This window comes from Myodes glareolus, chromosome 9, assembly GCF_982192425.1.
Source record: "Myodes glareolus chromosome 9, mMyoGla1.1, whole genome shotgun sequence".
Taxonomy (NCBI): domain Eukaryota; kingdom Metazoa; phylum Chordata; class Mammalia; order Rodentia; family Cricetidae; genus Myodes; species Myodes glareolus.
This window is the reverse complement of record NC_142034.1, coordinates 61,153,595-61,171,369: the sequence shown is the minus strand read 5'-3', so window position 1 is coordinate 61,171,369 and position 17,775 is coordinate 61,153,595. Positions and strand designations below refer to the sequence as shown.

General features: G+C 42.5%; 1 protein-coding gene across 4 annotated transcripts in view; it reads left to right on the top strand.

Annotated features, from left to right (window-relative positions):
- Window positions 1-1,344: 1,344 nt before the first annotated feature.
- Window positions 1,345-17,775, top strand: part of Tekt3 (tektin 3) — a 42,358-nt gene continuing 25,927 nt past the window's right edge. The window contains exons 1-4 of one of the 4 annotated variants that reach the window (XM_048448247.3): window positions 1,345-1,471; window positions 7,467-7,528; window positions 8,527-9,134; window positions 12,041-12,124. In XM_048448247.3, coding sequence (XP_048304204.1) covers window positions 8,556-9,134; window positions 12,041-12,124 — 663 coding nt within the window. In that variant the 5' untranslated portion in view covers window positions 1,345-1,471; window positions 7,467-7,528; window positions 8,527-8,555. Of the gene's footprint in view, window positions 1,472-2,580; window positions 2,678-7,466; window positions 7,529-8,526; window positions 9,135-12,040; window positions 12,125-17,775 lie in introns of those variants that run through there. The other 3 variants (XM_085695106.2, XM_087910521.1, XM_087910522.1) reach the window with 3 other exon arrangements.

The window sequence follows — 17,775 nt, the reverse complement described above, 5'->3', positions numbered from 1 at the left end:
CGCATCGTATGTGTGCTTTCAGATCACAAATATTGGCCAAGGGCCTCCTTTGTGGCGAGCATGATAAGGTGCAAGGACAATAACAACCTTTTAATTCTGGCAAACATTTGACAGTTGTTCAAACAGTATCTGACTTGTGTTTTTAAAATTCATTATTTTCTGTGAATAAAATTGACCAACTTAACCCAGGAGGTTTATAACATTTATATGCTCCCATATCACTTCAAATATCAGGTTGCACTATGATTTCACCTGTTAATTTAAAAATCAGACACAGGGCGACTAATATTTGGCCAGCACCATATTCTGATCTATTAAAGAAGGGGAAATGCAAAGCATAAAGACTGTCCCATCTTCACTAGGTCTCAGTTAAATTTGGTTCAGGAATTTCTGGCCTTCTGACCTCAAGAATCAACATACTATGTCAGCGGCGGCTTGGCGGCATCACCGAAGCCCATTCTGAGTCCTGAACATCAAGGATGCTTTGCTACGTCTTGAGAGGAAAAGACCGAAAATGGTAGATTGAAGAAAGGCATCTTGAGTTAGGATCTGGAGTTAGCTGTAGGGAGGGAGACTGGAGAAAGAGCAGGCTAACCTTGCAGAGCTGTGTGGGATATGCGGATGGGGTCTCCATGTGCTTAAGCACTGGACCTTCAGGTGTTATTTGTAGTCACACCCCTACACACTTGAGGAACACATCCTAGGCTCATTTCCATTGTCAGAGAGTGGGAGATGCTTAATGTGCACCCTGCTGGTGTCAATCTAGCGACTCCTCTTCAGGTTCTTATGCATTCAGTTGGCCTCTGCTTCTGATAACAATCAAGTTTCTGAATGGGCAAAGTTGAGGATCTGCCCCCCCCCCCCCATGCCTAATGTCATGTCTTAAGATCCCTTGGGTGAGCTACCTCATCCTGGGAGCATGCACAAGAAACGCCAAATGTGATTAACCAGGGTCTTTGCTTTCTTTCTTGTTAACAGCTATCAGTGTGAGTGAGTTATTGGGGCTGGCACAGCTGGGACGCCACCTCAGGGAGTATTAAAGCCGTCAGGTCTGCATTTTAGGGCAAGCCTCGGTTCCCCCCACTTAGTAAAAGGAACTCTGTTAGAGCTTGGAAGGAGGTGGCAGCGATGGACAAGTAAATAAAACACGTGGCCGGTGCCTGCAGAAATATTGTTTACTGAAAACAACAGAGAGAAGGCCTCCAAAGGCAGCTAGTGCGCCTTGGGATGGAACCTGAGTTCCAGAGTCTCCCGGACCCTCCCTGCACTGCTATCCCAGCACCGCTATCCTAGCACGGTTACTGTGCGCGTGAGCGTCCATAGCAACCGCCTAGGGCGGGTGTTCCCTGCTGGTGCCCAATCCGCTCCCTGCGGGGCACCCTGGCTGCCGTTGAGTGGTCCACGGTTTGATGTCACAGGGGGGCGGGACGAGCCGGCCTCTAGGGTGGCTGAAGGTCGAAGGCGCGCCCAGGTGAGTGGTCTAGGTGCCCTGGGTGGCAGGGCTGTGGCATCTATCTGCCTAGGAGTCCTGGTTGCTTCACCCTCCCTCCGCAGGCAGCCCTGGACCGCCAGGGGCATCCATTGTGTTTCTCACCTGCTCCTCCAGAGTGTATGCTTGTGTCCTCAGCCCTTCTCCTGATGCTTTCTCAGTCCAGACTACCAAAGAGACCAAGGGGAAGACACTTACCTGAAATTCAAACCAAGGCTGTTGTCCTCTGGCATTCCTTGCCTCTGAGCCACTTTCGGGTTAAATCTTCCTTCCATTTTGGTGGTTTAAACCAAGCCCCCTCGATACCATTCCTGGTGCTTATGGTGTAATAAGCAAATACTTGAGAAACTGGGAACATTCTTTGCTTAGTTATTGCGGACAGGAAGCTGTTTTATTGACAGATAAAGTATTTGAGAAATCTGGTAAAATAGTCTTTTTTTTTTTAACAAATAAAACATTCCACACAAAAATTCAGTGAGCAGTATCTGTGTACCAAGTCACCGCATCTACCCCTTAAACTGTTACAAGCACACCCCATTTCTTACCCCAGGACACACGGCTACTAGAGTTTAGTGTTTCCTTATACTCTGCATATTTTATACTTTTTATCTATCCAGATGCCAACACATGATGTTGCTTTAAGTTTCTGTAATGAGATGTAACAGATACTCTGCATCAAGTGTGCTGTGAATTTACGTCTCCTATACATCTTCGTGCTCACGGGTCTTTAGTTTGCTCCCTTAAAAATACTGGAGACGGATTCTTGGACATTCTAATTGTTTCTGTTTATGGGTGTCTCTGAGTGTACAGTCGTGGCAATAGAAGTAACTGGAATGTGGTTTCTAGTGTTCCAGATCCTGCTACTGACAAGGATTATTTTGCATTCTTTTTTTGTTTGCTTAGAGATCAGTAAGCTTTTCCTAATGCTTTATTTAACCTTGAAGTTGCAATGTTTCATACTGAAATACAAGTCATTGCTTCTAATTGTGCTGTTTGTTTAAAAGGCGAAAAGGTTTATAGGACCTGAAGAGAAGCCCTTGTTAATTGCCGTATTTGTTGTGTATTTCTGGTTTGTGTTAGCTACTAGTGGACCTGAGGAAGCTATAGGAAGCTTTCAATCCGTGCCTGCCGCTGACCTGAGGTCAGGGGTGAAGCAAAGCGATCCAGTCTCTGCATGTGGGTCTTCTGGTAATGTTCTATAGGCTTATGTTTTTAATATTTATGACCCTAAAGGCTTGACTAAAATGAGTTGATAAAAATATGCCCATTCAAGTCAAGCCCATCTTGTAAGTTGAAAATGGATCTCTTCAGTACTTGTATCCTCTGTGGGGTTGGTTTTGTTTTTTTAGCAAATTACTATTTATAGATGACCACTGTAGCATTTTCAGTATGTTAGTACCTATTGATCACACAATAAATAGATCAATTCCAACAGGGTTTGACATTGCATCTTATTTCTTCAAATGCTCTTTGGTGGTGAATGAATATTATTTATTTATTTATTTATTTATTTATTTATTTATTTGAGCTCTGACTATCCTGGAACTTGCTATGTAGACCAGGTTGGTCTCAGAATCACAGAGATCCACTTGCCTCTGCTTCCTGAGTGCAGGGATTAAAAGCTTGCACAGCTTAAAAGTTTGATAGATGTTGGGCATGGTGGTGTCTGTACTTCTAGCACTCAAGAGTATGGGGCCGGAGAATCATGAGTTCCAGAACAGACTTGGTCTTTAAAAAAAAATCCCAAATTCAAGTTTGATAGATGTCATGACTCTTCTTGTGTCTGTGGCCAAACACCTGTCCAGAAACAGCTTAAGGGAGGAAGAGTTGATTTGGGCTACAGTTTGAAGGTGTGTTGTCCGTGGTGCCAGGAAGAAATGGCAGCAGGAGCGTGTGGCAGCTGGTCACATTGCACTTGTATGCATTCAGGAAGCAGACACCCACAGGAAGTGCAGTGGGGTCAACTCTCCAGTGCCTCTTTCCTCAAGAGAGGCTCCACCCACTACTTAAAAGTTTCAAGTCTTCTGAAACAGTGCGGTCAACTGTGAACCAAGGGCCAAACGGAAGCCTACGCGGGACAGTTCAATCCAGACTACAACAGTCCTCACCAGTGGCACCATCTAGGATTGAAATGTTTCTTGAGAAAAGACTGTGAATTATACGTTCCATTTGATTGCCATAGGGCTCTTTGGGTTGCCAGTCCCTTCTTCAGTCTTCTGTGTAGCTTTCGAAAACTTTACTTGGGCTGGAAAGGTGGCTTAGTGGAGTAAATGTTTGCTGTGCAGGCACGAGGACCAGAGTTCGGATCCCTTTGACCCACGTAAGGGCTGAGCAGGTGGAGTGGTTCCTACAGTGCTGGGCATGGCGGCATGTGGAGACAGAGGGTCCTGGCTAGCCGGCTATCTAGATTAGTTGGTATTGGAGCACCTGGAGTTCAACATGGGACCCCTTCTCAATCCGTGAGAGTAAATGAAGAGGGTATCCAGTGTCAGTATCAACTGCCAGGCTCCACGTGCATGCACACACGTGTGACTTGAATCCAGCTCATCAGGGGTGGTTGTAAGCACCCTTATCACCTGAGCCATTTCTTGGGCCTGGGCTGTCCACTGTTAGCATAAAGTTGGGAGGATTGATGCCGTATTAGCTTTTAAATATCTGATTTGGTGGCAATATTTCTCTCTAATTCCTAATTTGTCCTCTTTTTATTTTGGTAAGTCAAGCCAATTTATTAATTTTTTTGACAGAGTTTCATTTTTTTCTGTTTCATAAATTTTTCTCTTTGCTATTTCTTCCTCCTACTTTGGGTTTATTTTGCTTTTTACTTCTTAAATTAAAACACAGATCACTGATTTGAGCTCATTATGACAAATAAACCTATACCCTTCCCTCTAGTAGCAATTTTTTCTGTTTCATTAATTTTTCCCTGACATCTCTCTTTGAATTTATGCCTTTGCTCTTGAGATTTACTTGGCTTGATAGTAATATAGCAAACTCAATTTTTTGTTGCTATGTACATTATGTTTTCATATACTTTCATTTCTAAATTGTATAATTTTTATATAAAATGTTTTTTCTAGATAGTATACAATTAATATTATTATTTAAAACCATTCTTCAACCAATGTGGAGGCTGTTTAATATAAATATAATTTATAATATACTTAGCTTTCTGTCTCTCATCTTGATAATTTTGCTTTTCTTCATCCTATTTTTCACCCCTCTTCTCAGTCATGTCTTTTCTTTTCCTTCTCCTTCTCCCCCTCCTTCTCCATTTTGACTTGTTAGTTGAAACTCTTTTTTAATTATTTTTTTTTCAGAGATTACTTCAGGACATCAATTTTCAGATATTTCAGTGTTTGGGCCAGAACTCTCTTCGGAAGCATAGACACCGAAGAGCTCAGCCCGCCCTCAGATATGCAGACGTGCTCACAATGTCACGGTGAAACATCATCGTGTGACGCAAAGGCATTAGCAAGAGTGTAGCTGTCTTATAACTATGGCGTACTTCTTTAATTCCCAGTGTTGCGCTTCATTCAGTCTGTCGTAATGCCACATGTGACTCCAGCCCTGGAAGCTTCATGGGAAACGTCCGAGAGTGTAGGGTTAAAGAAGGTGGCTGTCCCCGGGGGTTAACTACAGAAATGATGTTGCCGTTTTCACTGCTGGAAAGCTTAGGCATGCCTGTTGTCCTTAATTACCTTCTGAGAAGAGCAGCTCTGAGGTGCGCAGTGCATATTTCAATACAACACAGTCTGTGTTTCAATCCTATCATCATTTCAACCACATACACTTAAAATGTATACTTCCCCCAGACCCTCCAAACTGTGCTCTTATTGTCATATAGTTTACTTCTATTTGATAAATTATACAATATTTTTGTTACTTTTACCTTAAACAACCCTCCTTTAAAGAAACTTGGAAGTTAGAACACGTTTTAGCAATGCACACGTTCTTGCCATTTCAGACATTCTTCATATTTGTGTAGAATCCAAGGCTCCAGTCTGGGATAATTCCCTTTGCCTTCGTAAAGGAAATTCTTTGCTGGGGAATCCTTTTGACTTTTGTTTCAAAGTCTTGTATTTTGCCTCACTTTTTCAAGGGACATATTCATGAGGTTTTGTGTGTTTCTGTCAGTTTGACACAAGTGCAGGCCATCTGGAAAGAAGAAGCCTTGAGAAAATACCTTGGTCAGATTGGCCTGTAGTAGACAAGGCTGTGGGGCAGTGTCTTGATCAGAGATTGACGTGAGATGGTCCAGCCCATTGTGGACGCTTTCAGTCCCCAGCAGACGCTCCAGAGTTGTGTGGAAAGGCAAGCTGAGTGAGCCACGGAGAGAGCAAGCCAGTAACCTCTGTGGTTCCTTCCTGCTTCTGCTCCTGCTTGAGTTCTTACCCCAGCTTTCCTCAATGACAGACTATAATCAGAACATAGAAGCCCTTTCCTCCTCAAGTTGCTTTTGGCCGTGGTGTTTTTACAGCAACAGAAAACACACTAGAGTGGGGGTGTTTCCCTTACTACAGGATTTCTGCCTCATGCTGACATCTTCACTGACTGCATCCTGGAAATGTGATAGAGTCTCATCTTGCTCGCTGAGATCAGAGTGCATCTCTCCCTTCTATGCTCTAGCAACAGTTCAGCTGACGACTCCACCCCCAGCATTTGGCAGAGTTTGAGGCGGGTCCCTGGGTACACGTGCAGATTATGCCCAATCAGAGGCTCACGTGCATCCCTGTGCAGGCCTCTAAACTGTTTCTGCATAGTTTACGTTTTCTCGAGTCCTGCTTTACAGCTTCTAGCTGTTGAGGCCTCTCGGGAGTCTAGTCGCTCTCTCAAGACACAGAGTCTGTCAAGCTCTGGTGCATTTCATGTGTTTTTCCCACAGTGATCTGGAAATTGCCTCCAAACACAATGGCGCAACAATCAGAGGGCTCGTTTTTTGTCCCGTGTTGCCCGTAGACCAGTGTGTGAGAGGAGCTGTTCCAAATACTGGATCTGGGTTTTTAGCTGTACAGTTTTGACTAGCCTACCATGGTTGTAGGTAGGAATCCTGTCTGAGTTTTAAACATTTCCTAGGCCATGATACCTTCAGATTTCTTTACCAATAACAGCCTAAACAGCACGATAGTGGAGAACTTTGATAAAACATCACCAAGGGATGACTTTTATTCCATCGTCCTGGGTGGCTTTAAAGGATGACTGGAACTCCAACTGGCGTTATAACATAGTTGGTTCTCATGGAACTCATCACCACACATGAATTCTACGTCCTGGGCCTCAGTCCAGACCCTCGACCATCCCTTCCCCAAAACCAAGTTCTCTGTGTGTGGCTTTTTTCTCTGTTCATGTATCTTGTGTTGCTTACAAGCCTGCATTTCCATGGCTGTGTGGTTTCATTTTTGACAATTCTGGATTGTGATATCTCAAGATGCCAACATTTGCAGTTATTAGGACAATCCCTGTGGTATGCGCTTCAAATACCACTGTCGGAGTACTAAGTGACCTCTGGATTTGGGATCCTTTATTGCCAAGCTTTAACCAAAACCAAGCAGAAAGGTTGTTCGCTAGAAGAAAACTGTTATCTCCACATTTGACAAGGTTGGAAGGAAGGCAGCCTTAAGGTCCCCAACACCTCAAGTTGCAAACTTATTCTTAAGAAAAGCAATATTTAAAGTTTCAAACTTTAAAGTTGCCAGTAGAATTGAAGTAAAGAGTTGTCAGTATAAAGTGATTAGGAGCAAAAGGAAGGAAGGACTCAGAAAACAGGGAGGAGCAAGTGTACCTGGGCCACACTGGCACGGGCAGCTATTCTACAATGTGGTCTGGGTGGGTTCTAACTTGAACACAGTTCTGCAAATCAGTTGTTCTGTGGTTTTGGTCAGAAGACATTGATGTCTAGCTATTTAATCAGTGAGGGGCTTATTTCTTTTTATCTGCATAGTGCATCAAATTGAATGTGACTTGATTCTTTTCTTTTTAGTAACAGGTCTATGGATAGGGAGATATTACCTCCCCAGCAGAATCATTCTTAAGTTCCAAAAGGTATGTCATAGTCTATAGTGTCCTGGTCTTCCTAGATAGGTATTGACTAAAAAACTATGTATTGTGATTATGATAACTCTGTAACTCAGTGTTCTGCCTTTGAAAAGCTCTGCACATGTAACTGGCGCATAGGTAGATGTCTACAGTATATAAATAACATATACAGCTCTATGTGAATGGAATAATTTGAAAAGCTACAATCAATAACGAGCATTCACAGTGACTCCTTCTGAGTAGCTAGTGGACTTTGAGGGGAGAAGGGAGACTGACTTTGACACCCCTTACTCCTTTCAACTGGTAATTTAAAAGTTAACCTTCATTGGCCCAATGCTGTCCCAGTTGGCCCAATACTTAGCATGGCCTTCACATTCTAGCCACATGACTGGTTGATAGTTTCTCTGCCGGGGCTCTGAGAGGGGGTGTCTCATGCTTTCATTGACATCTCTGCACACCGGACATCCCACTGCCACCCGGCTCACATGCTGGGTGTGACAGAACTGGGCATGCCGCTAAGGAACTGCTTCCTGCAGGGCTGCTTGAGCAATTCAAAGAAGAGAGTGCTGGCCTTGATCCCTTGGACCTGCCGACAGGGCAGGCGAAGGTTCAGTAATTTGCCTCATGTCATTGTCATACAGCAAGATTTGAATCTGCTGAATGTATAGGTAACTATCTGTTTAAATACAAAGTCACACTCTTGAGTTTGCGCCCAACATTTTTAGTTTTTAAAAAAACATTGCAATTTCAAAAATTCAAATGGCCGATATAAAAGCACACTACCTTCATACATTTTAGAGGCACAGGGATGGAAACTTCTGAAAGTATCATCAAGAAGTACTGGTGACATATGAGAACAAATATCTAATGAGCCCGGGCACTCCAAAGCTGGTACTATGTCTAATGTCACTTTTTATGGACGTGTTATATAAGATTAAATTATGTAATATTCTTTCCTTCCTTTGTTCCCTCCCTCCCTCCGTCCTTCCATTCCTCCTTTGCAGGAGAGAGTCACAAATTGTGTGTGGGCACCATGGAGCTTGTAGGCTCTACTTTAACGGCTACTTATGCCCACCCTCAACCAGCACCAACCAGTTTCCTACCAGCCATTGGTACCGTGACATCGAGCTATCGGGACCGCTTTCCCCATCATAATTTGACACACAGCTTGAGCCTTCCATGGAGACCGAACACGTACTACAAAACGGCCTCCAGCTACCCAACGTTGTCCCCGTACTGCACGAGAGCTCAGAGGGTGTGTGAGAGCACCATGCTCCCCTTTGTGTCCAACAGAACCACCCTCTTCACGAGGTATACTCCCGATGATTGGTATCGCTCCAATTTAGTCAACTACCAAGAGTCCAATAGCTCACGTCATAATTCAGAGAGATTCAGAGTGGACACATCTCGCCTCATTCAAGACAAATACCAGCAAATCCGGAAGACCCAGGTTGACACTACCCAAAACTTGGGAGAACGTGTCAATGACATAGCATTTTGGAAATCTGAAATCACGCATGAGTTGGATGAAATGATTGGAGAGACAAATGCACTTACTGATTTGAAGAAAAGGCTGGAGAGGGCTTTGCTGGAGACCGAAGCCCCTCTGCAGGTAAGGCTGAAAGTTGGGGCAAAAGGCACTGCAGCTTAGTTGTTATAGAAACAACTCATCCATCAATCTGTAATAGCGAGTTTCTGAGCAAATTCAGAAAGTGAAGCAGACTAAAGAAACACCATTAGGCTATACGGTGTTTTCAGCTGAATGTGGGATCTTATTAACTCTTAAAAAGGCTGGCCTAATCTCTGCAGGCTGTAAATTAAGATGAAAATTTAAGAAAATAATCGTTTTAGAAAATTTTAATTTAATGGGAGCTGGGAGATGGCTCAATTGGTGCACCTTTGCCTTGTAAGGAGGAGGATCTGAGTTTGGTTCCCAGAACCCGTAGGAAACATTAGGGAATGACATTATGTGCTGGCAATCCAAGCACTGGGGAGGAGGAGGCAGAGGGATCACTGGGGTCACTAATCAGCCAGCCTAACCTAATTAGTGAGTTCCAGGCCAAAGAGAAACTGTTTCAGAATGATGTTGATGGTGTCTGAGGAAGCACAACACTCAAGGTTGACCTTGGCCCTTGACATTTACACACACACACACACACACACCGTGGGGGGGCCTGGATACACACACACACACACACACACAAACACACACACACACATGCACACAGATGCACACCTATACCTGCACATACAAACATACACTTGTGTGTGCCTGCACACACACACAAAGATATAAATATATATACCTGTAGACACACACCAAAAATGCACACATACATATACAAATAACGTTTCTTAAAAAGAAAATTAAGGGAGGGAGTGGGAACTGGAATTGGTCTGTAAAATAAAAAAGATTGTTTTCTTTTTTAAGAAAAATAAAAAGGTTAAAATGTCATATAAGAGTATTTTCTATGCAATGCAATAAAATTTTAGAATAACAAAATAAATAACTATGAATATCAATAAATAAAAAAAAATTAAAAAATTTTCAGTCTGTGTCATGAAGTTAGCCCTTTGTTGATGTAATTGCCTTCCAGGGCACAAATGATCAGCTGAGACCCTGTTAGAAATCTGTTTAGGATTCTTTTCTTAGATAAATGAGACCGAACGTAGGCCAGTTGTCATGGTCACACAGGCAGGACTCAATTCACTGCTGGTGTCTGATTAGGCTTTGAGTGGGATTCTGTCACCTATGACCCTTGTACCACACAATGGGTCCTCCCACCCCATCATGTCCACCACCACAGAAAGAAAATATTCGATGCCTAACACCGGGGAAAGCAGATAAATTAGTCTATATCTCAACCAATGCAGCCAACACCAGTTGTCTCCACATGGAGCACTCGCAGGAGGTCACATGGTATTTGTAGTATAAGACTAAGGACCAGGGGCTACAAGTCTAGTGATCTGAGGTCTCTGTTGGGCATCGATGCCCAGCGTCTCTTCTGTCCCATCCTTTCTCCTCTAACCATACATACATAAATGCGCACAAGCTCCACCATCCCCTGGGAGGTTGGGGGTGCTCAGATAGGATCTTTTTGGATTAATTCACCCTGGGTTATTAAGGCCTCCAGTGCCTTCCCTGGGACCTAGCTCTGGGATTGAAAATATCCTGAAAACCATGACCACATACCCTACCACTTAATTTCTCTAAGGCTCTCAGCTGCTTGCCTCACTCCCCCTTCCTGATGCCCGAACCCCTGACTTGGTTCCGATGTGAGCTTTCTCCTGCAGTTTCTGCCGAGTGTTCTTGTGGGTCGCAACATAGACAGTCAAAATGGGATCAGAAGGTCCTGATTACTGCAGTGTTACACAGAAATAAACTTCAAAAGAGAAAATACAAACAACCACTTAACAGGAGAAAGATTGTTAAACTTTAATAACACAGCAGTGATTAAATCAATAAGGTGACCGTCTCTAGCATACAACAGTTGCAGTAATGACCATCTAGGGCAGAGTGTGTGCACTTTGACATGTCACTGGTGGGGCCGTGGACCGGAGGGAGAGTCCTGAAGAGCGCTGTGGCAATAGCCACTGAAATACTCACAGTTCCCATAACCCACTAGCTCTTCATACAGTAAATGTAAATTATACTATTAAAAAGTAGAAATTTGCTCAGTTGAGGTTCAATAACATATTCTAATATGGCTCACATTTTATGCTTATAAAAGCTGAACATCATACAGTAGTTCTATGTCATGGAAAAGGTTTGGAAAAAGCATGTTAGCTACATAATGACCTCTCTGACATAATTCACGGTTAGCAATTTATGCTATTTTCCATTGTTATAATTAACATTCTCTGCTTCAAAGAACATTTTAAAACCTCAGTCGAATGTTTAATTTGATCCTTAAAAAAATAGTATAAAATTGTAAGGACATTGTTGCTTCTGTTTATTAAAAATCAGCCAAACAATAGAATAGTGATGGGTATGGCTCAATCACGTTTCCTGTATTTTAATTCTTAATAGGTAAAAACATATTATTTATAATTAGGAAAATGGCGAATGATTTTAAAGATAATGCTTTAGATATTTGGCTCCACAAATATTTTAATATTTTGAAAATGAATCATTCAAGTCTACTTTTTCCAGTAAAAAATACTTAGAAATGATATCCCAAACTCTTTGTTTTATGTAATAAAATTGTTTCTCTTCAGTAGACTGATGCCAAGTATTTATTGTAGTTGCTAACTGGTAGTAATTCATTTTGTCAGTTTCCCAAACTGGGATTTTTTTTCAACTTTTTTCAAAGTATCTCAAGCAGACACCAGCCTTTCAAGTAGCAGCATAGGTTTCTTCCCCTGTTGTGGTCTTTCTTATGCTAGGCTCTCCCAAACTGGTTTGAGAAGTCCAACTAGGGAATTCCTCTTGACTTATTTTAAACAGGTTACTAGCCCTTCTTGTCCCCTGCTGTGGTCAGTTTGTAGTGACGTGTTCTATGCTCTGTGGATCTGTAGGTTGCCCGAGAGTGTCTCTTTCATCGCGAGAAGAGAATGGGAATCGACCTAGTTCATGACGAAGCTGAAAAAGAACTGCTGACGGTAAACGTGGGTTGGGGGGATGCTTCAATAATGACAAGCCTCTTGCTCTTGCTGCAAGTGTGTGTTTAAGTGAAGAAATCAGAGTCACGGTGTTGTCTATAGTCATTTGTAAGTAAATATATAGTGCCTAGCAAAGTCCCATTCTCTTGGTTTTATAAGTAATGTGTGTTGAATGAGAATTTAAAAAATACAGGAAAGAATAAAGAAAGATTAGGTGCTTGTGGTCCCACAGGGCACATATCCATGTTGCTTTTGGAGCATTTGAGTCATTCTATCAAGCTTAGATAGATACCGCTGGGTCACACAGTACTGACATCCACGTGTCTCCAAGATTGCTCTCAGTCAGTATTTGTGAATGAGAAGACAATTTTATTCATTTCAAATGGCGCCGAGGCCATTTTCTTTATCACTGCATATCCCTGTAGGACACAACTTTGGTTATTCAATCCCCAGCGTTCACAATGTGGCGATGCCTCCTCTTGACATAGCGCAGCCTCCCTGTATTGAGAAGTCTGGTAACTTCCTTCTCCCACACACCACTTGGTAGTCTGTGCTCCGTCTCCAAGGAAAGGCACGGGCTCTGGTTCCTGTAGCCTGATGCCACCACAGTGTCAAAGGGCATAAACATCTGGGGAAGTTTGGTCCACAGCCAAGCCGCCACCCTAGAGCTGATGTTTCCCTGCCATTCTGCAGGTTCTCCAGGCTCTTTCTCGCACTTTCCACCTGCTAAGTCTGATTTCCTTCTCAATTCTCGCGCCTTTCTGCACTACCTACAGTAACTCCTCTGCAGTCTGTCAAGGGTTCCATCCTCCGGTGCTTGAGGCTACTTCCAGTCTCTTTCTTTGGCTGAGACATTGAATTAAGCACTAGTTCTCCACTTCAAGTGTTCTGCAAACAGCTTTTAAATTTTTGATTGACGTGTAATGATGATGATGATGACAATAATGACGATGATGATGATGATGATGACGACGATGATGATGATGATGACAGTGACAATGATGATGATGATGATGATGACAGTGACAATGATGATGATGATGATGATGACAGTGACAATGATGATGATGATGATGACAGTGACAATGATGACGACGATGATGATGATGACAGTGACAATGATGACGATGATGATGACGATGATGATGATGATGACAATGACGATGAAGATAATGATAAGGATCAAGTATGTATTGGTCACACCCAGCATCTGCTTGTCCTTCCTCCCAGCTCAATTCTCAACCTGTCCTACTGTCACCTCCCTCTTTCTACTGATGATAGAGTGGCCTTGGCTGCAGGCGTTGCCTCCTTGAACCTTCCTATCAGCTCTAACTCTTTCTCTGAAAGCCGAGTCCCGTGCAATTCCCAGACACTGTTCTGCTCCGTGTTTTAGGTCCATGTGCACGGTCACCAGTTCTTTGCTTCTTCTGAGAGATATTCCCAACTCGATAATGCCAAGAGGATGTCAGTTCACTGGGACCTTCCGCTCCGCCTCCCTTTAATTTCTCAGCCTGTTTCCCTCTCAGAATCACAGAATTTCTGCGGTGATGGGCCCATCTTCTCTGTCCCCAAACCAGATCTTCAGGGTCCCACTGCTTTTCCTTTGTTTTGTTGATCCCTGAGAGAAAAAGGAGTCCTTGGTGAGGAATTGTTTCGAGCTAGTCAGGTCATTCGAGTGATTTTATCCTAACACTCCATCAGTGTCTCTCTTTAACATCATTTTGGACTTTTAAATTGATCATTACATTAAGAGTGATAAAAGTCGCTGCCCCCTCCACTGCCTAGGAGTGATTAGGAACCAGGGCATCAGGAATGACTTTGCCATGATGGGTCCTTCTCTGCACTTTCTTCTTTCCTTGTATCTGATGACTATCAAAGTTCATAAAGCAATCTGTCATTGTTTTGCCACCATAAGTGAATGGAGATTTAAGATCTGTCACTTGGCCCATTATTTTCACTGTTGTGAGGTGCCCCGAAGGAAGTAAATTCTAAGCCTATTTTAATGGCTTAATTTCAGCGTGCCAATAAACACACTGGTATTTTCAAGAAGTTTTGTTTTTTTTTTTTGTTTGTTTTTGAAACCTGGCATATTTTAGTGTTTCTGCTGTTGTAGGAGGAGCTCTCAAACATGTGCATACATTATAACTACCTGGTGAAAATTTAGAGATTTTGATTGTCTAGGCTGAATTCACAATATCTGGTTCAGATTTGGAGGGGAGACTAATTTTTAAGAATATTTCTCAGACCCGAAGGTAGTGGTGCATGATTTTAATCCCAGCACTCGGGAGGCAGAGGCAGGCCTGATCTATAAGAGCTAGTTCCAGGACAGGCACCAAAGCTACAGAGAAACCTTGTCTTGAAAAAACAAAAAAAAAAAACAAATAAACAAAAATTCTCAGGCAAGTTTAATGAACAGGCATAGCTAAGAACAAGCATCTCAAAATGTTGAAAAGAGCTGGGGAACACTCAGTGGGTGAAAGTCAAAAGCCCTTGCATAGTTTAAGGACTGAGTTTGGATTCCCATCATCAACAAAAAGGCCAGGAATAACCCCAGTGTGAGAGAGGGATGGGTAGAAACAGGAGGATCACCCGGGCCCGTCGTCTGCCAGCCTGGCTCCAGGTTCAGTGAGAAACCCTTACTCCAGAGGAAATGGTGGCGAGTAAAGGAACAGGATACTCAACATTCTTCCTGGGTCTCTGTATGTGAGTATGTGGGCACATGTGCCCATATGTGTGTGTACACGTGTTCAAATGCATTCATGAACCACATGTATGCAGGCACACTCATGTACCACACACACAAAAATGTGAAAGGAATCACATGTGATCTAAATAAATGGGCATACCATGTTCATAGAAGGGACAATTTGACTGTGTTGAGATGGCAGCACTTCCTCAGTGGGTTCAGATTCAGCATGATTTCTGTCCAAGTCTGAGATGATCAAGCCTCACAGAATTTTCCAGTCAGGACTTGACCTTAATTCTAAATTTTCTTTAGATACCTGTAAAATTATCAGCACCCCCAATCAGCAGGAAGTAGCCTAGAAAACTATGCCTGCATTCCCCAAAAATGGATTATGGATGTTTTTCTTTGTTTAGAGTGTTGGTTACAAGTTGTATGAATAATGGTCAGGAAGAAAGCTAAATAAGTGAGATTCAATTCAGAGTTTTTGTTTTTTTTAAAAAAAAAAAAAGAAGGGGGAGGGGGAGAAGTGCTGTGGGACAATGGTTTTACTCTGCAAAGTTTTGTTTCTTGTACTTGTTTAATAAAATGCTGATTGGCCAGTAGCCAGGCAGGAAGTATAGGTGGGACAACCAGGCAGGAAGTAGAGGTGGGGCAATGAGAACAGGAGAATTCTGGGAAGAGGGAAGAGTCTGTCTGCAGTCATCACCCAGATGCAGAGCAAGCAAGATGTGACTGCCTCGCCAAAAAAGGTACCAAGCTACATGGCTAACACGGACAAGAATTATGAGCTAATATAAGTTATAAGAGTTAATAAGAAGCCTGAGCTAATAGGCCAATCAGTTTATAATTAATGTAGGCCTCTGTGTTGGGATTTAACAACTGCGGGATCCAGGCAAGACAGAAACTATTGTCAACAAGCCTCAATCCTAAAATTCATATGTAAGTCCAGGGGATTCACAGGGGTTATAATAATATCAAAAAAGAAGACAGTTGGAGGATTCTAACCTCCCAGTAAAATTTATTGCTACATTATAATGTATAAAATAGTGTAACATATAGAGACAAATCAATGGGACAGAGCTTGAGTACTGAGCTACAGACACTCATAGTGACCATCAGTTGGTCTTTGACAAGCATGCCAAGAACATTCAAAGAGAAAAGAATGATTTCTGAAAATCGGTCCTTGGACAATTGGATATCCATGTGCAAAAATAAAGCACTCAGATCCATAAACTATGACATACAAAAACATTACATAAAATGGTGGAAGACTTAAGAGTAAAAGTTAAAATGATCAAATGCTCAGGAAGGGCGTGCACAAATAATTTGGACACTGGAATAGGTGACAGTGTTCTAGAATATGACACTAAGATATGACACATCACCAAAACTGAAAAATTGGTGCGTCAAAGATTATCATTAACAAAAATCTTCACATATCATAAATCTGATATGGGCTTATATCTAGTCTATATAAATAATGATTAAAAGTTTTAGGGAAAAACAAGTAATCCATTTTTAAAGAATGGTCGAGTTGTCAGTTCTCCAAGGAGGAGAAGACATGAAACCACTTAGCACAATTCATCTCCAAGAAAATATAAATCACCTTTATAATGAGACTCATTCGTCCCCACTAGGATGGTGACGACCAAACAGAAAATAAAAGCTGAGACTGTGGAGGGGTCAGAATCGGTGCACATTGCTGGTGGGAATGTAAAACGATGCATCTACTTTAGAAATGATTAGAGTTACTACATAATCCAGTAACTCTACTCCCAGGTATCCACCCAAGGAGAAAAGAAAACGTGAGCCGAGAGGGAAAAGCTTGCATGGGAGTATGTATAGGAACAGTATGCAGAACAGCCCCAAAGTGGAAACGCCCTAATGGAAATTTCCACAGTAGAGAATTCTTTAGCAACTCAGTGTAGGCCAGTGGGTGCCTAGGAGGTTCAGGGGAGGCTAAAGCATGGTGGTGACAGCTAAGAGGTGCTTGCCTTTTGGGTCCAGGTGATAGAAGTGCCCTGAGTTTGGTTTTGATGATTTTCAGCTGTATTTCTGAACAGCCTAGCCCAGTGGGGGTGACTGATACACAAAAGCTACATCCTTGGATCTCCATGCACAACTCGAAGGCAGCGAGGCCCAAGCCCATGTCTGTTCTTCCCCAACAATCTTCCTGCTTGAGTCACCTTCTGCAGAGGCTTAGTGGATCTCAGAACTTTCAGGAGCCTGGGGCCTTGCAAGTTTTGTTTACATCTTGGGTTTTATGTGCTTACCTCCTCAGTGTAGGAAGGAATGTTTAAGGTTGGAGAAAAGAGGTGCGAGAAGACCTCTGGCCTCCCGAACACCGACTGTCTGCTAAGCTGCGACTTCTTCCACTGTGGGTCACAGTCCCCTCTGGGGCTGTGTAACAGAATTTATGGGGGTCATAAACATTTGGCAGTAGTGCAAGAGTTCTAAATATTCAAAATTAACCAAAACCAAACTTTCAAGGATCCCGATGTCTTTGGAAGTGTTCATCCATGTTGTAACATGTGACTCCACTGCAGCCTTGGTTCTGCATGCACTCTGCACTCAGCATGCCATTCATGCATGCAACACTGCAGCAATGCTGCCTGAAACACCACATCTCAGAGTTGAGACTATCGTATGTTAGGAATTGCAATGTTTTTCTATACATAATTTTCTGTTCTTATAGAAACATGATAGTTGAATAACAGGAAACAGAGACGTTTAATATTTTCCTCCCATCATCCCTCAGGATACAAGTATAAAACTAGTGTGCCTTTGCATCATATAACTCAAACGTCTGGTTTTTAAAATTGCTGACTTTAGTTTCCATAAAAATATTTTAGTTGTTAAATGAATTTTAGCTTGGAATTAAGACAGAATTTCCAACAACTTCTGGAATGGCCCTGAATGTAACGTCCCCCTTCTGTTCTGTGTATTTATATAAGCAGAAGTTTTG